Source organism: Podarcis muralis, chromosome 13, assembly GCF_964188315.1.
Source record: "Podarcis muralis chromosome 13, rPodMur119.hap1.1, whole genome shotgun sequence".
Taxonomy (NCBI): domain Eukaryota; kingdom Metazoa; phylum Chordata; class Lepidosauria; order Squamata; family Lacertidae; genus Podarcis; species Podarcis muralis.
The window spans coordinates 21,793,925-21,817,903 of NC_135667.1; the positions used below are offsets into that span (position 1 = coordinate 21,793,925).

The following is a 23,979-nucleotide window of genomic DNA, read 5'->3' on the forward strand; positions in this document are numbered from 1 at the left end:
TATATACAGAAAACCCACAACTCATGCATATTAATTTGTGTTCATTTAACTTTATGTGCTTGGCATAGATAGATAGATAGATAGATAAATAAATAAATAAATGATAGATAGATAAATAGGTAGGTAGGTAGGTAGATAGATAGGTGATGACAGATAGGTGATAAATAGATGATAGATAGATGATAGATAGATGATAGATAGATAGATAGATAGATAGATAGATAGATAGATGATAGATAGATAGGGAGTGGCAAGGAGGTAGATGTCCAAGAAACAACATTGTCATTTTGAGAATTTGAAATTTTGGTTTCAGTGCAATCCCTGGAATGTAATCCTCACATAAGTTATGGGCTTACTGTACAGTGGCACCTCGGGTTACAGATGCTTCAGGTTACATGATTTCGGGTTGCGCATCGTGCCGAACCTGGAAGTACGGGAATGGGTTACTTCCGGGTTTTGGCGCTCGTGCATGTGCAGAAGCACTAAATTGCACTTTGGGCATGTGCAGAAGTGCCGAATCGTGACCCACGCATGTGCAGACGTGGCGCTGCGAGTTGCGAACGCTGTGGGTTGTGAACGTGCCTCCTGCACAGATCACATTCACAACCCAAGGCTCCACTGTATTTCAATGTAGCAGTTTCAGTGGTACAGACCGTAGTGCTTTTCTGGTCAAGTTTGACTTTAAATTGGCCTTTATTCTGCAGCCAGGGCATTACATAGGGTAGCTGCTGAAAATAAGATTCTCACAAACTATTGTATAAAGACACAAATTATTCATTCTTTTCTTCTTATTAGCTGTTCCTTGTTGTTCAGCTCAGGTCTCAAAATAATAATGTAGCATTTGGGGGAAAAGATGCAGCCCAGCAAGCCAGCGCTGGAGGCTAAAATGGAAAAGATCTCCACAGCAACCATGTATTTTCCCTTGGTGCTCAGGTAGGTTGGAACAAAGGACACCCAAACACTGCAAAAAACCAACATGCTGAAAGTTATGAACTTGGCTTCGTTGAAACTGTCCGGCAACTTCCTGGCAAGGAATGCCACAATGAAACTGACAATGGCCAAGAAGCCCATGTAGCCAAGAACAGAGTAAAACAGAGTCACAGACCCCTCATTACATTCTAGTATAATTTCATCAGTCATTGAGTGCCTGTCAGCATCTGGGAATGGAGGAGAGGTTGCCAGCCATATAGTACAAATGCCTACTTGAATAACAGAGCAGGAAAGAACAATGGTGTTAGCTAGCTTTTTCCCCACCCACTTCCTCATCCTGGATCCTGGCCTGGTGGCCATGAATGCAAGAACCACTGTGATGGTTTTTGCCAAGACACAAGAAATAGCCACAGAGAAGACACTTCCAAAAACTGTTTGTCGCAGGAGACACGTCACCATCTCAGGTCGGCCAATGAACTGTAAAGCACACAGGAAGCAGAGCAAGAGGGAGATGAGGAGAATGTAGGTGAGGTCGCGGTTGTTGGCTTTGACGATGGGAGTGTCATGGTGCTTCATAAATGTTCCTAGGTTCAGAACTGTGAGCAAAGCAAAGGACAGAGAAAAACAAGCTAAACTGACCCCTAATGGTTCTTCATAAGCCAAGAAGGTTACAGTCTTGGGAATACAGAAATCCTGGTTTTTGTTTGGATAGTTCCCATCTGTGCATTTCTGGCAGTCGTTCATATCTGCAACATGAAAAAGGTTTTGTCTTACGCCATTAATCTTGTAAGAAATGGCAAAATCATTCCTCCAGGACCAATAAAAACCATGTACAGTGGTACCTCGGGTTACATACGCTTCAGGTTACATACGCTTCAGGTTACACACTCCGCTAAACCAGAAATAGTGCTTCAGGTTAAGAACTTTGCTTCAGGATAAGAACAGAAATCGGGCTCCTGTGACACGGCGGCAGCAGGAGGCCCCATTAGCTAAAGTGGTGCTTCAGGTTAAGAACAGTTTCAGGTTAAGAATGGACCTCCGGAACGAATTAAGTACTTAACCCGAGGTGCCACTGTATTCAAGTTACAGGATAAATTTAATGCTGATACTCTGCAATGTGGCAGCATCTGGGTATTTAAATCTGGAGGTTTTAAAGTCATTTAAACAGATATAAGTCCAACTTTTGGTTTAGGCATGAAGATGTAGTAAACCAGCTGTGATCATAGAGCCCTGCTAATGGTGACTGGAGTCCAATTATCATTAAACCTTCAACAAAAATTGACTGCATCAGTGTATTGGACACACAGCATGCTGGGTATAGCTGACCTCACAGTAGTTTTTAAAAAATAAAATATGTGGCATTAACATACCTATAATTATTTATATAGCTGCCACAATATTAAACATGCATACAATATTGCAAATAATGATTGTACAACTGAGCAAGAATAATCTGTTGTGAATTAGTGGTAACAATGAGTATTCAGATCTTGCAAGCATAACATACGCTTCCTGAGCAGCCTATGCAGATGTAGGTGGACAAAACAGTTGCAAAAAGCATATGGTTGCTGCAATTTTCTGTCATTGCATCAGTTGCAAAGATGACACCCTTCTCTTTTCTCAGTGTCAGCGGTGCTAGGTGCTACTACTTCTGAGGGTGCCTTACTTGATGTTCAAGGGAATGTAGCTTTGTTTCTAGACTCAACCCAGTGCTTGATTTAGGGATCACAGAGGAGTTTTATTTAATCTGCATTATGGAGTGAACCTGTGCATTCCATCCCTCCCAAAGCAATGTGCAGAAATGGATTATTCTGCATCTATGCAAACTGATGTGCACATGGGCAAGAGGTGGTCCAAAGATGGTCTTCTTTATTAACAGTTTACAGTAGGGACCAGAGGAGAAATGACCACTGGGGGGAGTGCAGAGAGAAGAAAGACCATGGTGCATCTGTAGCAACAAAACCGGACTCCTTCATCTGCCCCATCTGCAGTAAAACATGTCTCTCCTGTATCAGTTTCTACAGCAACAGCAGGCACTGCAGCTCTTCAGTGGTTTGATGTCAACCCTGAAAGTACACTCTTTCATTCTCTCCTGAGACAGATGAATGCCATCAACAACAGTTGCTGCTTGGAGCACCAAGAAAAACCCATGCTCCATGGTTGCTCTATGTCAGGGGTCAGCAACCTTTTTCACCCATGGGCCGGTCCACCGTCCCTCAGACCATGTGGTGGGCGGGACTATATTTTTTCTGGGGGTAAGTGAACAAATTCCTATGCCCCACATGTAACTCAGAGATGCATTTTAAATAAAAGGACACATTCTACTCTTGTAAAAACATACTGATTCCCAGACCGTCCATGGGCCAGATTGAGAAGGCAACTGGGCTGCATCCGGCCCATGGGCCTTAGGTTGCCTACCCCTGCTCTATGTCATAATATGCATAGTATATGCACATATTTCATTTTAAACTGAATTGCCCCCCCCCAGTTCACACCATCATTGGCTGTTCAAGTGCCACTAGAATCGGAAACTGCCCCCCCGGCTACTGTTTGATAAAGTATGTGGACATGTATGTGGAAACCATCTGCTCTTACATGGCCATATCACCTTTAATACATGTTTAATCATAAAGAATGATGTCCACCATATATAGCAAAACTTATGTCCCAGAGTGCAGAAGAGTAATAACCTCACCCCCCCCCCTTTTTAAGCAGTTCTGTATACCTATTCCTCTGGATTATATTTGGTCTATTTGGTAAACCAGTAGAATATATTTTTTACCCTTCTGCTCTGAAATCTTCCCTTCTGGACATGGGATGCAATCATAGCAGCAGAATGGCTCCCCCTCCTTCACCTTCTTGCTGGACCCAGGGTGGCAACTCTCAGTACATATGGAAAGAGGCTGCGTCTAATCCAAATATGAAAGAGGAGAACAATGTTCAGAATGAAGAGCTTGGAATCCTTAAATGTCCAGGAATTTTCCATATGCTTCCAAAGTGACAAGACTATTCTGTAATGTATGAATGGGCTCAAAGCTACAACCATTTTCTTTTTCTACAAACAATTAATACGGTACAGCGTTATTCTTTTATTTATACCTACACAGACAACATATTGTAAAAACTGAACAGGTTTCTATAAATTTGGTCGCAATTTTGCTTCCTACACAGTAGTATGGTTTCACTATTGTTGCCATCTTTTTAAAAAGAATAATTCAGAGTTGGAATATCTTTTTTCTTCCACTTTTTTTACAAGATGACAGTGATTTTGTTCACTGCCATTTCCCTCCAAATTGACTCTTGTTTTAATGCATATACTGGGCACAGTATTTTCAACAAAATACAACATCTTATTGAAAATATTTGTAACATGGTGGCAACAATCCTATTTTTCTCTGTTAAATCTCCAAATTATGAACTCCCTTCCCCCCTAATTAATGAAATGTGATCCCTGATTTCTCCTAAGAAATCTATTAGTTTTATTATAGAAGCCAGAGGGGAGATACCTGGACTTAATTTATTTTTATACTTATCCCATATTTCTAATAATCGTGATAGTGTCACATTCTGCTTCAGAGCTTTTCCCCTCTATTTACCCCTTAGCAAATATTTCCAATGTAATAAAAACAATAAAAACAATCTATTACAAGGGAATAGGAGAGGGAAATGCAGAAAACAGAGGTGAAACAACAGAATATATATATAGGGTGGGAAAATGGTATATTGAACATCATTCCAGAGGTTATAATTAAATTGCCAGTTTTCACAATTATTATTGGAAGGAGTCCTTCAAGAGGATCTGATTAGTTTCTTTTAAATCACTTCTAAAGGGGAAATCTGGACTATTATTTCATTATCTGCTTCTCTCAGTAAGCGTAGATGGAGCAGCAGGTACCACCCCTTCCCACAAGGAAATATTCAACATGGACCCACCGGATCAACTCTCCCTCACTTGATTTCACCAGCCATGATGGGAAGGGTTTGAGAGGACATGTTAAAAAAGGTAAAGGACCCCTGAGAGTTCAGTCCATTTGCGAATGACTCTGGGGTTGCGGCGCTCATCTCACTTTACTGGCCGAGGGAGCCGGCATTTGTCTGCAGACTGTTTTTCTGGGTCATGTGGCCAGCATGACTTAGCCACTTCTGGCACAACGGAACACTGAAACCAGAGCAGCGCACGGAAATGCCGTGTACCTTACCACCATATTGGTACCTATTTATCTACTTGCACTTTGACGTGCTTTCAAACTGCTAGGTTGGCAGCAGCAGGGACTGAGCAACGGGCACTCACCCCGTCACGGGGAGACAAACTGCCAACCTTCCGATCAGCAAGCCGAAGGCTCAGTGGTTTAGACCACAGCACCACCCATGTCCCCTTGAGAGGGCATGTAGTTAGACACATTTCTGCAAGCACCCTCTTCACATAATTAGGCCATATAAGCCGCAAATTGTGCTTTGGGCTGAACACTGCCCAAAGAAATTAAATGTACAGATTAGAAGTGAATGTTCACTCAACATTTGAATACTTCCTTGTCTGCTAAAAATTGTACCATGCCTGGTTAAACCAGTTGTGCCACGTTATGCCATCATCTCTGATAGTGAATGCTTGGTCGGCAATGCTCCCAACTTTCACAAGATGAAAGGACTGGTTTGAGTGCAGAATCCAGTTGACAATATCCAATCCAGCTACTACCTCTCCATTCTCATTAAAGAATACTTTGTCCCCCACACTGTTGTTAAATGAAACATCTCTGAGAACGCGATGGAGCTAAATTGAAAGAGAAAAGGTAAGACTTTAGAAAGGGCTGCATTGGGGTCTTTCAGATTAAGGTTCAATGGCAGCAGCAAAACAACTTTGTATATTTGTGTGGGAAAAGGGTTATGGAAGATATGCTCATTCGTGATGACAAAGAGATTGCATGAAGGACTTGTACATGAATCTGCAAAAATTAGTACAATGTACATATAGTAAATTAACAAACCACAAACATTAAAACAGAATAGCAGATTGACATAGGGACTATTATATTCTGTCAATGTGTAAGGAAGAAGAAAATGTTAGCACAGTAAGAATTGTGAGAAAAAACCATCCAATATACAGTGTGATGCCAAATGAAGGATTTTGAATCCAGTACCTGCCACAGCTGTTGATTTTGAAGCTTTGGTCCTCTTTCATCCACCATTCCTCTCTGTTTGGGTACAGATGAGGACATATCATGTAAAGCATGGGCCACAGCGTAGACAGCATTGTAGATGCTGTAGCTGTGACCAGTCATGGTTAATTCAAAATAAGTTCCCGGAAGGCTCTCCATCTTCTCATGCCCTGTACAAATATCTCCATTTATATTGTCCACAACAGTATTTGGAAACTCACACCCAAATGCCTGTTTCCAGAATGCTGTAATAAAACCATCTTCTGTTCTGCTAAATTGGATTCTTGCAACAAATTGGGGGAAACTAGGTATATTACTGGAGTGAATTTTGAAGGACAGAGCTCCATGGAATAAATCTGTCTCCCAGTTTCTTTGATAGGCCAGTGAAGTGAATTCCACTTGTGCTGTTGTTATCCATACTGTACCCTTTGGTTTATTTCTCATGTGTTCGAGCCCTGATATATATGGAAGCCATCTGAACATTGTCATGGAATAAGATTCTCCATACGCCACCACAATGTTGGCTTTGCTGCTCATCACTTTATCATGTATTTTTGCCCCCTGATTTATCATGTCATTAGTTTCAGAGACAAAACTATAACCAGGGATTCTTTCTAGGAAGGCAAAACACACACCATTCTTGGAAAACAGAGGAACTACAATTTGCACGAATTTTTCACCATTGTCATTATCCATAACAACTAGCCCAATCCACGTCCACCTAAAATGCAGCAACAAAGAGAGAATCCCCATGTACTGTTGGCCTTCCTGAGGCGCCATCTGGTAGAAGGAAAGGCCTGGGGTCTTATCATTCATCATTGGAGCAGAACCATATATGAGCTAGGCAGGTATTAATAATGGGGGAGAAAGACAATAAAAAACATGCCACTTGCAAGTATTAAAAGGAATGCACATTAAATTAATAGTTATAACTATCCACCAAGATAAATGAATGTCTTTGTTTGCATGATAGAGATAGGAATTTAATATTTAGGTAGCAGGAGGCAGCCTATGGTCATCTAGTGAGTTCAAGGTGGGACAGAGATCTGCATTAGACTCCAGTGATAGAATAGATGTTGGAGAAAAGTAGAGACCTGAATGAAAGGGTTATCCAGGAAGGGGACAGGGGAAGGTGTTAGAGTTCACAAGTACATTTTACATGGGATGGGTATTGATAGTGGAGGATAAGAAAACCTCCTCACTGCCACACATGATTCTCTGAAGCGCGTCTTAAAACCACAGTTGCCTTGCTGGAAATGTTGCTCTTTGGGGGAAACTCAGGTGCCAAAATTTTCTCTTCTGCACTTTGAGAAAAATAGGGAGGAGAAGGTGAACTACAGAAATTTAAAAGCATATTTCCTATGGCCATTGAGATCTGGGATAAAATAGCCTCCTCACCTGCACACATAATTCTGAGAACCTCTGGTTTTTAGGGAATTGTAGGGGAAGGGCCATAGCTAACAACAACAACAACAACAACAACAACAACAACAACAACAACAACTTTATTATTTATACCTTGCCCATCTGGCTGGGTTTCCCCAGCCACTCTGGGCAGCTCCCAATGGAATATTAAACAGAATAAAACTTCAAACATCAAAAACTTCCCTATACAGGGCTGCCTTCAGATGTCTTCTACCCTGGTGATCAATGGGGTGACAGATGTTGCAGCCAGATCGCCCTCACATCCTCCTTCAGATGTCTTCTAAAAGACAGGTACAGTAGTTGTTTATTTCCTTGACATCTGCTGGGAGGGCGTTCCACAGGGCGGGTGCCACCACTGAGGAGGGCCTCTGCCTGGTTCCCTGTAACCTCACTTCTTTCAGTGAGGGAACCACCAGAAGGCCCTTGGCACTGGACCTTAGTGTTGGGGGTGAACGCTGGGGGTGCAGACGCTCCTTTAGCTATACAGGGCCGAGACGGTTTGGGGCTTTAAAGGTCAGCACCAGCACTTTTAATTGTGCTCAGAAACATACTAGGAGCCAATGTAGGTCTTTCAGGACCAGTGTTATGTGGTCTTGGCGGTCACCAGTCTTGACGCCACATTCTGGATTTGTTGCAGTTTCCGGGTCACCTTCAAAGGTAGCCCCACGCAGAGCACATTGCAGTAGTCGAAGCAGGCGAGAACTGGAGCATGCACCACGCTGGCGAGACAATCTGCGGGCAGGTAGGGTCACAGCCTGCATACCATATGGAGCCCTGGACACAGAATTGACCTGCGCCTCCATGGACACCTGTGAGTCCAAAATGACTCCCTGGTCCTTCAGGGGCACAGTTACCCCATTCAGGACCAGGGAGTCCTCCATACCCACCTTCCCCCTGTCCCCCCAAAATTGTACTTCTGTCTTGTCAGCATTCAACCTCAATCTGTTAGCCGTGCCTTGAAAGAGGGAAAGGGAAAATTATAGTTTATCAATACAGTCCTATCCATGTCTAATCAGAACTGAGAACCATGTGATGAGTAGGATTTGATAAAGGTAAAGGTAAAGGACACCTGGATGATTCAGTCCAGTCCATCTAATAAAGAAAAAAACAGACTCCCCTCCCTTATTTTATAGCCAAGCAGGTAGGCACTTTGTTTGTTAAACATACACAGGTTCAGTTTGGCTCTCAGAGTGTGTATCTAGGTATGTAGATAAAAAGTTCATTGATATCAGATGATCTGATCAGCAGGAACCAAGCTATGAAATGAATGTTCATGAGGAATGTTTTTCATAGCCACCACAAGAAGGTCATAAATAAATATCTATATGAAAGCAGAAATAAATAAATATCTATATGAAAGCAGAAAGAAAAATGAAGTAGGTAGAATCCTATACTCCACTAAAAACATACCTGTGGAATCTTATAGATATCCAAGATTGTTGCAATGTAAAGGGAGATTTCGGAATCCAGTCCCCCAATGACTGCTGTCAGGCTATTCTGGACACCACACCTGTAATTGGGAACAAACCTGTCTGGATTTGATGTAAGCATCAAAGTAGCATGATAGGTCCACTTTGCACTTAAATAGCTGTCATAGATGTGGAAACCCAAGGTGACATTGGGTAAGAGCTGTGAGTTTTCATTGATTTCCTTCACTGCGTACTCCAAGGCCAGAATGTGTTGGTAGTTCTTAGGCACAATGCTAGAATGAGAGATGGATTGTGGATCAGAAGGGTTTCCCTTATGTAGTTAAAGAAAGAAACGACTGGAATAAAGGAGTGGATGTGGAAGGACAAAGAAAATTAATAAGGAAGAAGTAGGGTAGCTTTGAAAAGTGTGACCATTCTTTTAACATGTGGAGTAGAGAGCTTCTTTTCTTCAGTGTTCTCTTTATCATCTTAACATTTTCTACACCCCAAAGGAACAAGACAGTGATCTGCAGCTCCAATAATTTATTATACAGTGGTACTTTGGGTTACAGAATCTTCAGGTTACAGACTCCGCTAACCCAGAAATAGTACCTCAGGTTAAGAACTTTGCTTCAGGATGAGAACAGCAGTCGTGTGGCAGCGGGAGGCCCCATTAGCTAAAGTGGTACCTCAGATTAAGAACAGTTTCAGGTTAAGAACAGACCTCCAGAACGAATTAGGTTCTTAACCTGAGGTACCACTGTATTATGATTATCCTGGTGGAATAAAGCAAGATTATTTTTTTAAAAATCCTTACACAAGCTCTTCTGTTGAAGCTGGAGGGGGTTCTTCTTCGAAGATGAATGAGTTGGAAACCAAGCGAGCCTGAGAAGCAATGCCACCAAGGATAAGGCTTCCGGACTTATGATACTTTTGAGGTGGCGGGTGGGGATTACGGTCCCTGCATTGAGCACTGTGAATGTCACATACCACATGAGGAAGAAGTATCAGCAGCAAGAACACTGCAACTGTCATCACAAAAGTGAGCAGAAATCTTGACTCTACAGTTCCCCCCTATTTTCTTTAGCAACACTTTTCTTTAGCAAATAAGCACTGTCATTAGACTCTCCATAATTACATCTATCTGACTTGAATGGTAGATTCAAGATTTGAAAATTGCAAGAACTTAGTCTGATAGATCTGATTCTTATTTTATATAATGTGAAGTACCCAGAATCATCACCTGTTCCCAGCCCCCCTCCCTAGCTCTAAATGGTTACTGGCTCTGGGGTTTTGAAAAGCTCCAGAATTAAATACAGTTATGTTGATAATCAAGGTAATTATTGCCAAAGCTAGAATTGCCCTGTGGAATCACTAAAGAAAATGTGTTTGTCACATATTCTGAAGAGAAGTTTTTTCTTTTACTGAGTTAGAAAACGAGGGGCAGTAGGTTTTGGAATGACTAAGAAAAGAAGTTCAGAAATAGAGTATGAGTGTGGCTCTGTTACAAAGGCTATGCATGTTTCCTTTTCTTTATGGAGCTATTACCACAGGAAGCCATTTTAGGAAGATTGCTCCAGAACTGAAGCAACTGAAAGAGAATTGGTTTTAGTACTGAGAGTGAAGCACAAAACAAGATTTTGTGTTAACAGTTTGAAAGAACGAACTTTAAAAGGACGACACACCAATATTTTATTGCTTTATCACGGCACTATATATTTAAGAGAGGTTATTGCTTTATTTATGTATGTATGTGTTTGTATGTATGTATGTGAGTTACATGCCATTTGCCTCTGCAGCAGTTCTTTCAGAGCCTCTAAATAAAGAGCCTAGATTGAATATCCATTTTGTACTCAGATTGCTGTCAAATGTGGTCAAAATCCAAGGTGATACTTATTTTCCATAAAAGCCTTTAGTCCCATGGGACACCAAGGAGGTGGATTTGTGCCCACAGTGAAATTGCTGGTGAAAGTTCCCATTGGTTGGAAATTTCAAGCTGAGGAAAATAGCCATAATGACATTATTCTCCTTTGGACTGAAACACCCACACCCACCCACTTTTGGATACTAGACACTATCCCAGGACAGGTATTTCCAATGTGTGACTCATTTGATTTTATTACAATTAAAAATTCAGAATAAATTGACACTTACCTTGACACTTAACCTGAACATCACAAGAAAACTGACAATGTCCAAGAAGCCAATGTAGCTAAGAACAGAGTAAGTTAGAGTCAAAGACCCCTCATTACATTCAAAGACCATTTCTTCAGTCATTGGATGCCTGTAAGCATCTGGGAATGGGGGAGAGGTTGCCAGCCAAACAGTACAAATGCCTGCTTGAATAACAGAGCAAAAAAAGAACAATGGAGTTAGCTAGTCTTTCCCCCACCCAGTTCCTCATCCTGAATCCTGGTGGCCATGAATGCAAAAACCACTTGATGGGTTTTCTCCCAGTACACAAGAAACAGCCACAAAGAATACAATCCATATCTATCTATAATTTTATTAAAGTTTTTCACAATACAGAAGATAACAGCTACAAAAATAACAAGCAAAACAAGTAGAATACAGAGTCCTCTCCTAGAGGCAATTCTCAGCCCTCACCAGATAAGAGGGTAGCAGTCGCTCCCAGGAATCATCCTTTTCCCACCCAGGTTCTCACTGTGGAGGACCCACCCAAGGTCCTCCATCAACCATCCATCATTCCCATGACTACTTAATCCCTGAACTTTAGCAAAGATCCTAAACATAGGACTTCAAAATAAAAATGAAACAGAAAGAAAGAAAGAAAGAAAGAAAGAAAGAAAGAAAGAAAAGAACGAGAAAGGAAAGAACAAGAGAATAAGAAGATAAAGAAAAGGAAAAAGACAAAAGGGAAAGAAACAAAAGATAGATAAAAAGAGCTTCTAATTTTCCATCTTCTGGTTACATTAAAAAAGGATTATTTGAAATAAGCCAAGTTCTGTATGGTCAGATTCTATTTCCTGCTGTTTCCATTTTCTGCTGTGTTTATGGTAGTATTCTGATCTCCTCCTCTAGGTCCTTACATTTTTTCTTTCCAGTCTTTCCAATCTCTTTCCAGAGGCAAAGTTCCCATGAAGGTGGTTGCTGTCCAGATCCAGGATTTCTTGGGTGAGATCAATTTTTAAAATCCATTTCAATCAGGGTTTAGGTTCACTTTAGGCACAGAAACTACCTTGGCCACCCTGCATGGGAATCTTAGTTGAAAGAGACACAGAGCTCATTTCAAAGTGGTGTTTTAGAGCTATAAAGCCTTACATGGCTCAGGGCCCCAGTACCTCAAGAATTTCCTGTGATCGTATGATTTATAACCAGAGGCCTTTCTCCATGTGTCTCCTAAGGAAAATACAGAGGATGGCAATATGAGTGTGGGCTTTCTCAGTGATAGATCTCTTTTTATGGAATGCATGTTGGGAAGCATGCCTGGCGCTATCACTGTTTGTTGTTAGGCAGAAGGCCAGAACATTTCTGTTTCTATAGGCCTTTGGAAGGCAGTGAGTTATGGTGTGTGTGTGCGTGTGCATATTTTTACTGTTTGTGGGCTCATCCACACTTCTCTCTGCCCTGCTTCTTTATCCCGAGAAAGCCTGAGGAAACAGTGGGTTTTCTGCAGGAAACGTGTGGGGTGTTTTGGAGACCTGTAGATATGACTAACATAAGACAACTGCCGAGAAATTATTATTATTATTGTTTACAAATAGTCAACTTCATATGTATGCATGCACATGCTTGCATACGAGTACACACACATAGACTTATTGATTATAAGCAATATCAAATACATATTTCTTCATTTTTTAATTCTTATTAGTTGTTTCCTGTTATTTAGCTCAGGTCTAAACAAAATAATATAGCATTTGGGGGAAAAGAGGCAACTCAGCAATCCAGCACCAGAGGCTAAGATAGAGAAGATCTCCACAGCAACCATGTATTTCCCCTTGGCACTCAGGTAGGATGGAATAAAAGATAACCAAACACTGCAAAAGATCAACATGCTGAAAGTGATGAACTTGGCTTCATTGAAGCTGTCAGGTAACTTTCTGGCAAGAAAAGCCACAATGAAACTCACAATTGCCAGGAAGCCCATGTAGCCAAGAACACAGTAAAACATAGTCACAGACCCCTCATTACATTCTAGTATAATTAGTTCAGTCACCGAGTGCATGTCAGCGTCTGGGAATGGGGGAGATGTTGCCAGCCACACAATACATATGCCTATTTGAAGAAGGGAGCATGAAAAAACAATGGAACTGGTCAGTCTTTTCCCCACCCACTTCCTCATTCTGGATCCTGGTTTGGTGGTGATGAAAGCCAGAACCACAGTGATGGTTTTTGCCAGCACACTGGAAAGAGCAACTGAGAAGATGATTCCAAAAGCAGTTTGCCGAAGGAGACAAGTCACATTCTTAGGTTGGCCAATGAACAATAATGCACAAAAGAAGCAGAACAGAAGGTTGATGAGGAGAATGTAGGTGAGGATTCGGTTGTTGGCTTTGACAATGGGTGTGTTGTGGTTCTTCAGAAATGTTAGCAATACCAGTGCTGTGATCAAAGCAAAGAAAAGAGCCAGGAAGGCTAAACTGATGCCCAAAGGTTCTGCATAAGACAAGAAGTTTATGTCCTTGGGAATACACACATCCTGGTTCTCACTAGGATAGTTTTCATCTGAGCATTTATTGCAGTCATTCATATCTGGGGGAAAAGGATGTGACTTGATTATCTGAGCTAATATACTTGTCATCAATTTCAACAGCATGCTGTGACTGCTCTCCTTACACAGATCCTTTGAAATAAGATTATACAGTTAATGTGGTGTGTAGGGGTGAGTATGACAGCTTAAGTTTTACATGGATCTAAAGTAGCATCTGACTGGGGTGAGGAATGCAGCAATGGAAACGATGTCATAAGCTATCTGGGATCAAAAACTTATGCTAAATGTGGTAGTAATGTTATTCTTTAGGAAACTGCACTAGCTGTTTCAATAATCATTCGATAACTTAAAATTAAAAAATTAGCACTTGGAGTTGCATAATTTGATGTGCATATTCCTCTGGATTACAAGCCATTTTGCATTATAATTCAGTAGCCTTTGTGTTTGATCCAGACTAATTTAAATAGGCTTAAATGTATTTGAGAGCAATTTGTCAGACACGACTTAATTTCAATACCATTTATTCCTTTTCTCTTATTTTGGAAAGTTTTATTGAGAATTTTCACAATACATTACAATAAAAAACTAACTAAACAAAACTAAAAACATAAAAAAGGAAAAAAAAAAACCAAATTCCTCTCTCAGAGGTATATCTTAACTCTTATCCCACACAGGAATCCTTGTATGGAGGTCATTTTCATTTCCATGTGACGGTCTGCATCTATCAATTTGATTATTTCTTGATCCAGTCCTGCCAACTTTTCATCAATTTGATCTGGGCCCTCTGTTTATTCCCTGTTTCCATTTTCTATGTTGTATTTCTGTGGTTCATCATCTGGCTCATTTTCTTTATTTTCTTCATCTTCATCAAATATTATTTGATCATTTTTAATTGTTCAGCCATCAGCTGCTGAACAATATCAACAGTTATTGGTTGATCCAAAAGTACCTTTACCATACTGGATATTTTCAATAACCTGGTTATTATTAGCCTCTCAATCCTACTTAAGGCATCCTCCATAGGATCATAGTCCTGAGCTTCCTCAGCAGTGACTGTTATCTCAAAGCAAATTATTTTTCCTCACAGTTTACAATAATCACTCCTCTTACCATATATTTCAAAGGAAACTAAGTACAATGAACTCTTACCCTCTTTGTTTGAAATCTTCCCCTCTGGACATGGGATGCAATTGTAGCAGCAAAATGGCTCCCCCTCCTTCATTTTCTTGCTAGATCCAGGTTGACAACTCACAGTACATACAGAATGAGGCTGAGTCTAATACATAAAGAGCAGAATAATGATAAGAGAACTATGATTAATTCAGGAATCCTTCTGGTTGTAGGTCATTTTCTATGGGGAATTACCTGGTATGATGTACCAGACATTGATAAAGCAACTTTAATTGGGCATTAGGAGAAAATGCTGATAATATCACAAATGTATTCACTTCAACTAGACAAAGCATTGCCACACAGTGAACATTTATAGAAACTACTTTTGGGGACTGATATTGAGGTGTTTGGGCAGTATTCTATATGATCAAGGTCACAAACTACAGTACAAGAAAGCAACCACAATATAATTGTACACATATAACCCTGAAACACCTCAGAACTGCAATTCCTCAAGGACTGCCTCTCTCCATATGAACCTGTGATTGGCCAACCTTTTTGTATCAATACAAACACATTGATAGACATTAACCTTCTTTCAATGAAAAACCAGCTTTTCATAGGTGTGTGTGTGTGATCAAGTGCTCATTTAGAATTAGAATTCTTCAAAATAGCTCACACAAGGGCCCTACCTGGTTAAACCAGCTGTGCCACATTATGGCATCTTCATCAATGGTAAATGCTTTGTCTGGAGGAGCCTGTGAATCCATCCTTCCAACCCTCACTCTAGTAAGGGAGTGGTTGGATGAAATAATCCAGTTGATAACGTCCAAGCCAAATACTACCTCGCCATTTTCACTGAAGGAGACCTCATCCCCTGCAGTGTTGTTAAAGGAGACACTTCTCAGAAAGTAGTGGAGCTAGAAGATGAAAGGAGGCATTCATAGAAGACTGCACTTTGATCTTTCATATGATGATCAAACGTAAGGATGGTAAACCTGTTGCTCTGAAGGGATATTGACACAAAGGAAAACATTAAGGCATCATCTAATAATGAGCAAAGTCCCAAACTAATGGTGGATGTTGAGAGAGGGCTTGTCCTCACTTCCTCTTGTTCCATGCCTCTGATTCAGCAGTAAACCATGAGTTTACCTGGGGGAAAGTAGTGAGGCAAACAGAAGTGTGGACAAACTCTGAGTCAGATGTGGGGTGGCCTCAGAGCCAAAAGCTGAGACAACAATTTTGTTCTTTCTCTTTTTGCTAGTCAGGAGTGGTGTTACTTGCTGATTCTTTTTGTAAGGAAACCAAGCACTTTTTATGTCATTAGGATTTATTTATTTTTTACAAAATCTTTGTTTTACTGCCTGCAGATGGAGACTTGCTTACTGTAACTTCTGAAATTCTGAGTAAAATATTCACTTACTGTATTTGGAAAGCTAAGTGTCTGTAATTTATTCTGGTCTAAGTATTTTTGTAGGGAACATTTGTTTAAAGGTGAATGAGGGGAGATGTAAATCTAACCAAGTTTAATGTGCTTGGAACAATTGGCATTGTGCTAACTCTGCTATGAGGCAGTAAGAATCTCTCTTCCAAACCTCTCTCTTCAACAAGTGCCACAAATGTCCAGAATTTGGAAGTATCACAATATATCATAAACCAGCCAGGCCACCTTTAACTTCAATTCCTCCTGCCCTGCCTACAAAGTATAAATCCAGCACTGTTTTCCTCTTCTTGATGCACACAAAGAAAGCTGTGAAGCCAAGCAGCAAAGACTAGATCTGCAACACTGAGGTAGCCCAGATGTTGGAAGGAAATAAGACCCAATTTCTGCCACTTGAGACTCTTCAACTCAGGAGTGCCAACATGAATAAAATATTGTGGGGACCCAGGTAAGCCCCACCCCACATAATCAATCTCATGAAGCAGTGCACACACACCATATGAATGAGAATGCTCATAAACTTTGCGGGGGCCCAGTCAAATATTTTATTGTGGGGACCAAAACCCCACAGCCCCTAGGAGTTGGCTCCTATGGTTCAACGTCTTACCTTCCAGAACTGCTGGCTCCAATTCTTCTGTTTCCTTTTGTGCACCAGTCCTCTGTGTCTAAGCCAACCTGCAGACATCACATGTAAAGCATGGGCCACAGCATAAACAGCATTGTAGATACTATAGCTATGACCTGTCATGCTCATTTCAAATAAGTCCCCAGGAAGGCTCTCCAGCTTTTCTTCCCCAGTGCAAATATCCCCCTCCATTTTATTATCCATTGAATCTGGGAATTCACAGCCAAAGGCCTGTTGCCAGAAGTCCCTGATAAAACCATCTCCATCTGTAATGGATGGATTTCGGCTCTTGACATATTGCTGAAATCCTTCTACGTCATTCAAATGAATTGCAAAAGATAAAGTGCCATGGAACATATCTAAATTCAAATTCCTTTGAATGCTATATGCAATGAACATCATCTGGGCTGTTGTTATCCATACTTTTCCTTTTACACTCATAGCCACTTGTGTAATGCCCTTTAGATATGGAATCCACCTAAAAAATGCCATTGAGTAAGATTCTCCATAGAGCACCACAACATTAGCTTTACTAGCCATTATTTCATCATGCACTTTCCCCCCTTGTTCAAGAATATTATCTGAGTTACTGACAAAAGTAACTTTTGGGATTCTTCCTACAAAAGCAAAGCAGATACCACTGTTTGTAAACATTGGGAGTACAGTTTGAACAAATCTTTCTCCATTGTCATTATCCATCACAACAACCCCAACCCATGTCCATTTGAAATGTAGAAGCAAAGAGAGGATCCCTGCAAACTGTTGGTGTTCCTGGGGGGCCATCTGGTAGAAGGAATATCCTGGGATTTTATCACTCATCACTGGAGCAGGCCCATATGTGAGCTAAAGAGAGATCAGAGAAAGGTGATATAGATCCTATCATTTTACAGCAGATTCAACTATTTACAGCCACTCACACACATTATTTCTGGAACTGTTTTCTAGTCTGATATCCAATTTAGTTAATCTCTCAGAGATTAACAAGTGATTAACAGGGTTTAAATTTCAGTGAATAGAGATAATGCTGGTAAAATTTCAATCTGGTCTCAATCTACCCCCCCAGTCAATACACACAACAGAATTTATACAGATGCACTCTCACTTTATACCCCTTTCTTCATAACTCAGGTTGGGAACATTTATTACTGCAAAGAAAATGAGAGCTTTGCTATTTAGGAGGTGCTGACGCTTTTCTGATGTGGGCTTCATTTTTTCCAGGCGAAATCTGGTGGTTGCCACATGCCAGTGAAGCTGAAGCTAAAATTCAGTAGTTGTTGTTGTTGTTGTTTAGTCGTTTAGTCGTGTCCGACTCTTCGTGACCCCATGGACCAGAGCACACCAGGCACCTCTGTCCTCCACTACTTCCCGCAGTTTGGTCAGACTCATGCTGGTAACCTCGAAAACACTATCCAACCATCTCGTCCTCTGTCGCCCCCTTCTCCTTGTGCCCTCCATCTTTCCCAGCATCAGTGTCTTCTCCAGGGAATCTTCTCTTCTCATGAGGTGGCCAAAGTACTGGAGCCTCAGCTTCACGATCTGTCCTTCCAGTGAGCACTCAGGGCTGATTTCCTTAAGAATGGATGCGTTTGATCTTCTTGCAGTCCATGGGACTCTCAAGAGTCTTCTCCAGCACCATAATTCAAAAGCATCAATTCTTCGGCGATCAGCCTTCTTGATGGTCCAGCTCTCACTTCCATACATCACTACTGGGAAAACCATGGCTTTAACTATACGGACCTTTGTTGGCAAGGTGACGTCTCTACTTCTCAAGATGCTGTCTAGGCCTGTCATTGCCCTTCTCCCAAGAAGGAGGCGTCTTTTAATTTCGTGGCTGCTGTCACCATCTGCAGTGATCATGGAGCCCAAGAAAGTAAAATCTCTCACTGCCTCCATTTCTTCCCCTTCTATTTGCCAGGAGGTGATGGGACCAGTGGCCATGATCTTCGTTTTTTTGATGTTGAGCTTCAGACCATATTTTGCGCTCTCCTCTTTCACCCTCATTAAAAGGTTCTTTAATTCCTCCTCACTTTCTGCCATCAAGGTTGTGTCATCTGCATATCTGAGGTTGTTGATATTTCTTCCGGCAATCTTAATTCCAGTTTGGGATTCATCCAGCCCAGCCTTTCGCATGATGTATTCTGCATATAAATTAAATAAGCAGGGAGACAAAATACAGCCTTGTCGTACTTCTTTCCCAATTTTGAACCAATCAGTTGTTCCATATCCAGTTCTAACTGTAGCTTCTTGTCCCACATAGAGATTTCTCAGGAGACAGATGAGGTGATCAGGCACTCCCATTTCTTTAAGAACTTGCCATAGTTTGCTGTGGTCGACACAGTCAAAGGCTTTTGCATAGTCAATGAAGCAGAAGTAGATGTCTTTCTGGAACTCTCTAGCTTTCTCCATAATCCAGCGCATGTTTGCAATTTGGTCTCTGGTTCCTCTGCCTCTTCTAAATCCAGCTTGCACTTCTGTGAGTTCTCGATCCACATACTGCTTAAGCCTTCCTTGTAGAATTTTAAGCATAACCTTGCTAGCGTGTGAAATGAGTGCAATTGTGCGGTAGTTGGAGCATTCTTTGGCACTACCCTTCTTTGGGACTGGGATGTAGACTGATCTTCTCCAATCTTCTGGCCACTGCTGAGTTTTCCAAATTTGCTGGCATATTGAGTGTAGCACCTTAACAGCATCATCTTTTAAAATTTTAAATAGTTCAGCTGGAATACCATCACTTCCCCTGGCCTTGTAGAACTGGAGTCAAATGTGTGTTGGGCAACTCCCCAAGCAAATCTCTTTGTGTCCTTCATTTTTCTTCTCCTCGCTTCCTATCACCACTCCCCTCCATGTTACACATATGAAATCAGGGCAGCTGGAGAGGTATATTAGAAGTGCATTCTTGGCACCTGCAACCACTCCATCTCAGTAGTTTTTAAAATGCAAATTACATATTTGGGTGGGTAGGAGGAGATCTGGATCAGAAAAGTGGCATATAATTGGTAGGGGGTGTTTAACCCTATCATTGCATTGTGTTCCCATTCCAAAATTGTTGTTGTTGTTGTTGTTTAGTCGTTTAGTCGTGTCCGACTCTTCGTGACCCCATGGACCAGAGCACGCCAGGCACCTCTGTCCTCCACTACCTCCCACAGTTTGGTCAAACTCATGCTGGTAACCTCGAAAACACTATCCAACCATCTCGTACTCTGTTGCCCCCTTCTCCTTGTGCCCTCCATCTTTCCCAGCATCAGTGTCTTCTCCAGGGAGTCTTCTCTTCTCATGAGGTGGCCAAAGTACTGGAGCCTCAGCTTCACGATCTGTCCTTCCAGTGAGCACTCAGGGCTGATTTCCTTAAGAATGGATGCGTTTGATCTTCTTGCAGTCCATAGGACTCTCAAGAGTCTATTCCAAAATTAATGCACACCAAAATCTTGCATCGGAAAAAAACAATTATTTCAAAGCAAAGCAAGATCCCAAGTTTGGGTTGGGACCAAAGTGGATTTGTATGTGCAAGGAGTTAAAGCCTCCCTACCCTTCAAACCAAGGAACTGATCCAGATTAGCTGCCACAACTGCAAATTACATCAAAATGTTTATCATATTTACCTAGAGAGCTAATCATGCAATTTCTATTTATGTAGTTGTTATCCTGACTGATTTGGATCTCACATGTATCTAAGTTACCCTATTTTTGATGGGTTATGTCAGGGGAAATTACGGTACATTTTATAATGTGGGGTTCATTCCTTGACCTACGTATGTTCAGTCTGGGACTGGAATCAACCCAGAAATGCAGAATTTATTCAGAAGATACACGAGTGATTATTAAAAGGAATTCAACATGCAAAACATGCAAACAAAACACATTAACTTGGAGCATAAAAATTCTGAATAAGATGCTTATGGGAACATGGTCTGTGACACTGCAGAGGTGGTGTAAATTTTCAAATCCATGACTGCTTATATAAATTTTAATATCAAAAATAATTTATCTCTCTACTTTCCCCCCAAAAGAGCCTAGGATACAAAACCCACAAACAGTAAAACACCTAAAAAAAGTTCTAAAAACAATTCCAATACAGAGGCAGGCTGCGTAACATCCACTGAAAAGGTTTGTGTGAAGAGGATCGCCTTAGGCACTGAAACAGCAACAGGGACTGTTTTTGCCTAATATTTAATGCTCCTTCAGGGGAAAAATAAACTGAACCAAAGCAGGCAATAGATCAATTAAATGGACTTGGGGACCCTTCCCCAAGGTGCCTCCATCTTGCTAGGATTCAGAATCAGTTCGTTAGCCCTCATCTAGCGCACCATTGAGTCCAGGCTTGCACAATATCTAGTGATTTAATATTGCAGTGAAATAGCGTACTGATGACTTCCAGTCTAAATCTTCTAATGACCACACTCAATGGCTTCATAGAGGTGTTAAATGACATGTGGCATTTGATGATGCCCTGTGGCACCCCTTACAGCACAACTGCCCAATGTTTTTCTCTGAAAGCAACCCTGCAGATAGGATCACAACTAGTGTCTACAATTAACTAAGTTGATTCAGAAGGACCATATGGTTAATGGTATGAAAGTTCATTGAGAAATCAAGTCAGTCACATTCTCCTATCAACTCCCCGTAAACATCATCCACCAGGACAACCAAAGATGATTCAGTTTCGTAACCTGACCTGAACCCAGATTGAAATTGGTCAAGATAATTGGTTTTATGGAACAGTACTTGCAATTGTTGCACATCAAACCTTTCAATCAGCTTCCTTAAAATGTGATTTGTGCAACTGGGAGCTGTTTGTCACAAACCAATGAACATCAAAACCTGTCTTATATTAAAGACCAACTAGCAGTCTGAGTTTGCCTAGTTCTGAATACCAATTATATCTTACAAACTTCCTGTTCCCAATCCCATTTTCTTCCCTCATTTATGAACTTAAAGGAGGGCTTTTCTTAATCTGGGTATAAGAATGAAATAACAACGTTTGATCAGATTATTCCTAATGCATCCATTTTGCTTCCAATGCACAAAATAAAATCTCAAAGAATAAAAGATGTATGGAAAGAGTATTGGATTTTCACGCAGAAGTGTTCTACCTGTGGAATCTTATAGATATGTGAGATGGTTGCCACATGAAGGGAGATCTCAGTGTCAAGTCCCCCAATGACAGCTGTCAGATTATTCTGGATATCACATATATAGTTGGGGACAAATTTCTCCAGTGTGGATAAAAGCAGCATTGTGGCATGATAGGTCTTCCTTGCATTATCATTGCTGTCATAGATGTGGAAGCCCAAGGTGTAGTTGGGTAAGATGTGAGAGTTTTCGTTGATCTCCTTTACTGCAAATGCTAAGGCTAGGATGTGCTGGTAACACTTAGGCATCACCCTAGAACAAGAGTTGCAATCTTTATCAAAATGATACTTCATACTGGTATGTCCTTTACATTTAAACTCAGAAGTTAATCATTTCAGTGTTATGTGGCCCTCACAAGGACCATAAAATGGAAGAATGAGATTTCTACTTCTGAAAAGAAGCTTTCCTATTAATTCTACTTGTTGCAGAAAGATTATAAGAATGAACTGCTCAAAGGTACACAAATTTCAGGCACATAATTATACATTCCTCCCAATAAAGTGTTATTCATTCCCCTGTGGAGCAACAGGACCTTTCCCCGTTAAGTATTCAATTAATTGCCTTAATTTAACAGTATAATCCCATGTATCTTCAGGCAGAAATGGATTTCAAGGGTGTTATTCTCACATAAGTGTGTATAGGTTTGCAGCCTCAGCAGGTGTTCTGAGGCTGCTGTTCTAGGACTGTTCATTCCAGTAACAAAATAAATAGAAGTATAATAATAATAATAATAATAATAATAATAATAATAATAATAATTTCTTACACAAGCTCTTCAGACAACTCCGGTGGGACTTGTTCAGTGAAGGTTACTGAATTGGAGAGGAAGCCACCATGAGAAGCAATGCCACCAATTATAAAATCTCCTAACTGATGGTACTTATGAAGTGGCTGATGTGTAAACTGAATCCTGCACTCTTCTATGTGGACCTGACATACCTTTGGAGTAAATATTGCTAGCAGCAAGACAGCAAAAAAGACCATCTTCCATATAAGGGCACATCTACCTTCAACCACATATTCATCTAATCTCTTCCACAGCACTATCATCATATTATATTACATTACAACTGTCTAACCTGAGAGGTAGTTTAGTTTTGGGAGAAGTGGGAATCTAGGACATCCAGGATCAAAGTAAGGTACCCCAAAACGTTTTTTCATGATCATGGCTATATTTATAACATCCTCCAACAGCTTTGTTTTGTGTTTTTCCAGGGCCACTGAATGTACACCAAGGATTTGTGAAGCAGCAGAATTAATTACAGACCTTTCAATCATCAAACAGGAAGGTAATTATTAAGACAAAATGCTGGGTTCCCTGTAGAATTGCTGGAGAATATTTACAACTCTCATTTTACCCCCCCCCCTTTGTTAGATTATATGGAAACAGTGGTGGAGAGGGGAATTTTGAAGGTAGGAGCTTATCATAACAGTCCCTGTAGCGAAAGGAGACTCCAAAATTTAAAGTGGTATATGTAGCATGTAGGAATTAGGCAATGGTTCACATCTGTGATTTGACAGAGAGAGGGGGGGGGTCCATTGAACTCTGGATTTATTAACTAGGCATAGTTTTACAAATTTCAACATGCAAATCACATTTAGTTTTAAGAAAAGATATTAAGTGAGCTAAAAGACAACCTTTTGCTTTTAATTAAAAGGACAAAAAGAGGGAGGAGACTGGGAGGAGGAGGTGTCAGAAGTGGAAGAAGTAACCGGGTTTAGTGAGCAATGAGAGTCTGTGGCAGAGAGAAGTCCAGCATAAGGATCAGAAGCTGAAGAGGAGGAAGGCAAAACAGCAGAAATAAGTTTGGCTGGTGAAGAAGCCAGGTGTCTTCCCCTCCTGCTGCAAGAATTCCCCCCATCTCCCCCCCCCCATCTCCTTGGACCAGAAGAGATATAAAGAGGGAGGAGAAGAGACCTAACGAGAAGAGTTGCTGTGCTCATTAGGCATGGCACTTCTGAGCAGACCTTATTTCTTCTAATAACGAGTTAACTTTCACTTACTTTGTGTGCTTTATTCTTGACACCCGTTCCTGACAGTCCACCATCTCCCAAGCGAGCCCATTCTGCTGTGTAGC

The 23,979-nt window shown here is 41.0% G+C and overlaps 2 protein-coding genes across 2 annotated transcripts; both read right to left on the reverse strand.

The window, feature by feature from the left end:
- Window positions 1-774: 774 nt before the first annotated feature.
- On the reverse strand, window positions 775-11,194 carry LOC114583217 (vomeronasal type-2 receptor 26-like). Its single transcript, XM_077918133.1, has 7 exons — window positions 11,072-11,194; window positions 9,735-9,802; window positions 8,919-9,210; window positions 6,066-6,314; window positions 5,486-5,698; window positions 3,713-3,839; window positions 775-1,676 (listed from the first exon to the last, which is right to left on the reverse strand). Exons 1-7 carry the CDS (start codon window positions 11,192-11,194, stop codon window positions 775-777), a joined length of 1,974 nt encoding a protein of 657 aa, XP_077774259.1.
- Window positions 11,195-12,731: 1,537 nt separating this feature from the next.
- Window positions 12,732-22,885, reverse strand: LOC114583216 (vomeronasal type-2 receptor 26-like). The gene is made up of 5 exons (XM_077918134.1): window positions 22,668-22,885; window positions 21,862-22,153; window positions 15,398-15,625; window positions 14,742-14,868; window positions 12,732-13,633 (listed from the first exon to the last, which is right to left on the reverse strand). The coding sequence occupies exons 1-5, from the start codon at window positions 22,883-22,885 to the stop codon at window positions 12,732-12,734; spliced, it is 1,767 nt and encodes a 588-aa protein (XP_077774260.1).
- Between the last annotated feature and the right edge of the window lie 1,094 nt (window positions 22,886-23,979).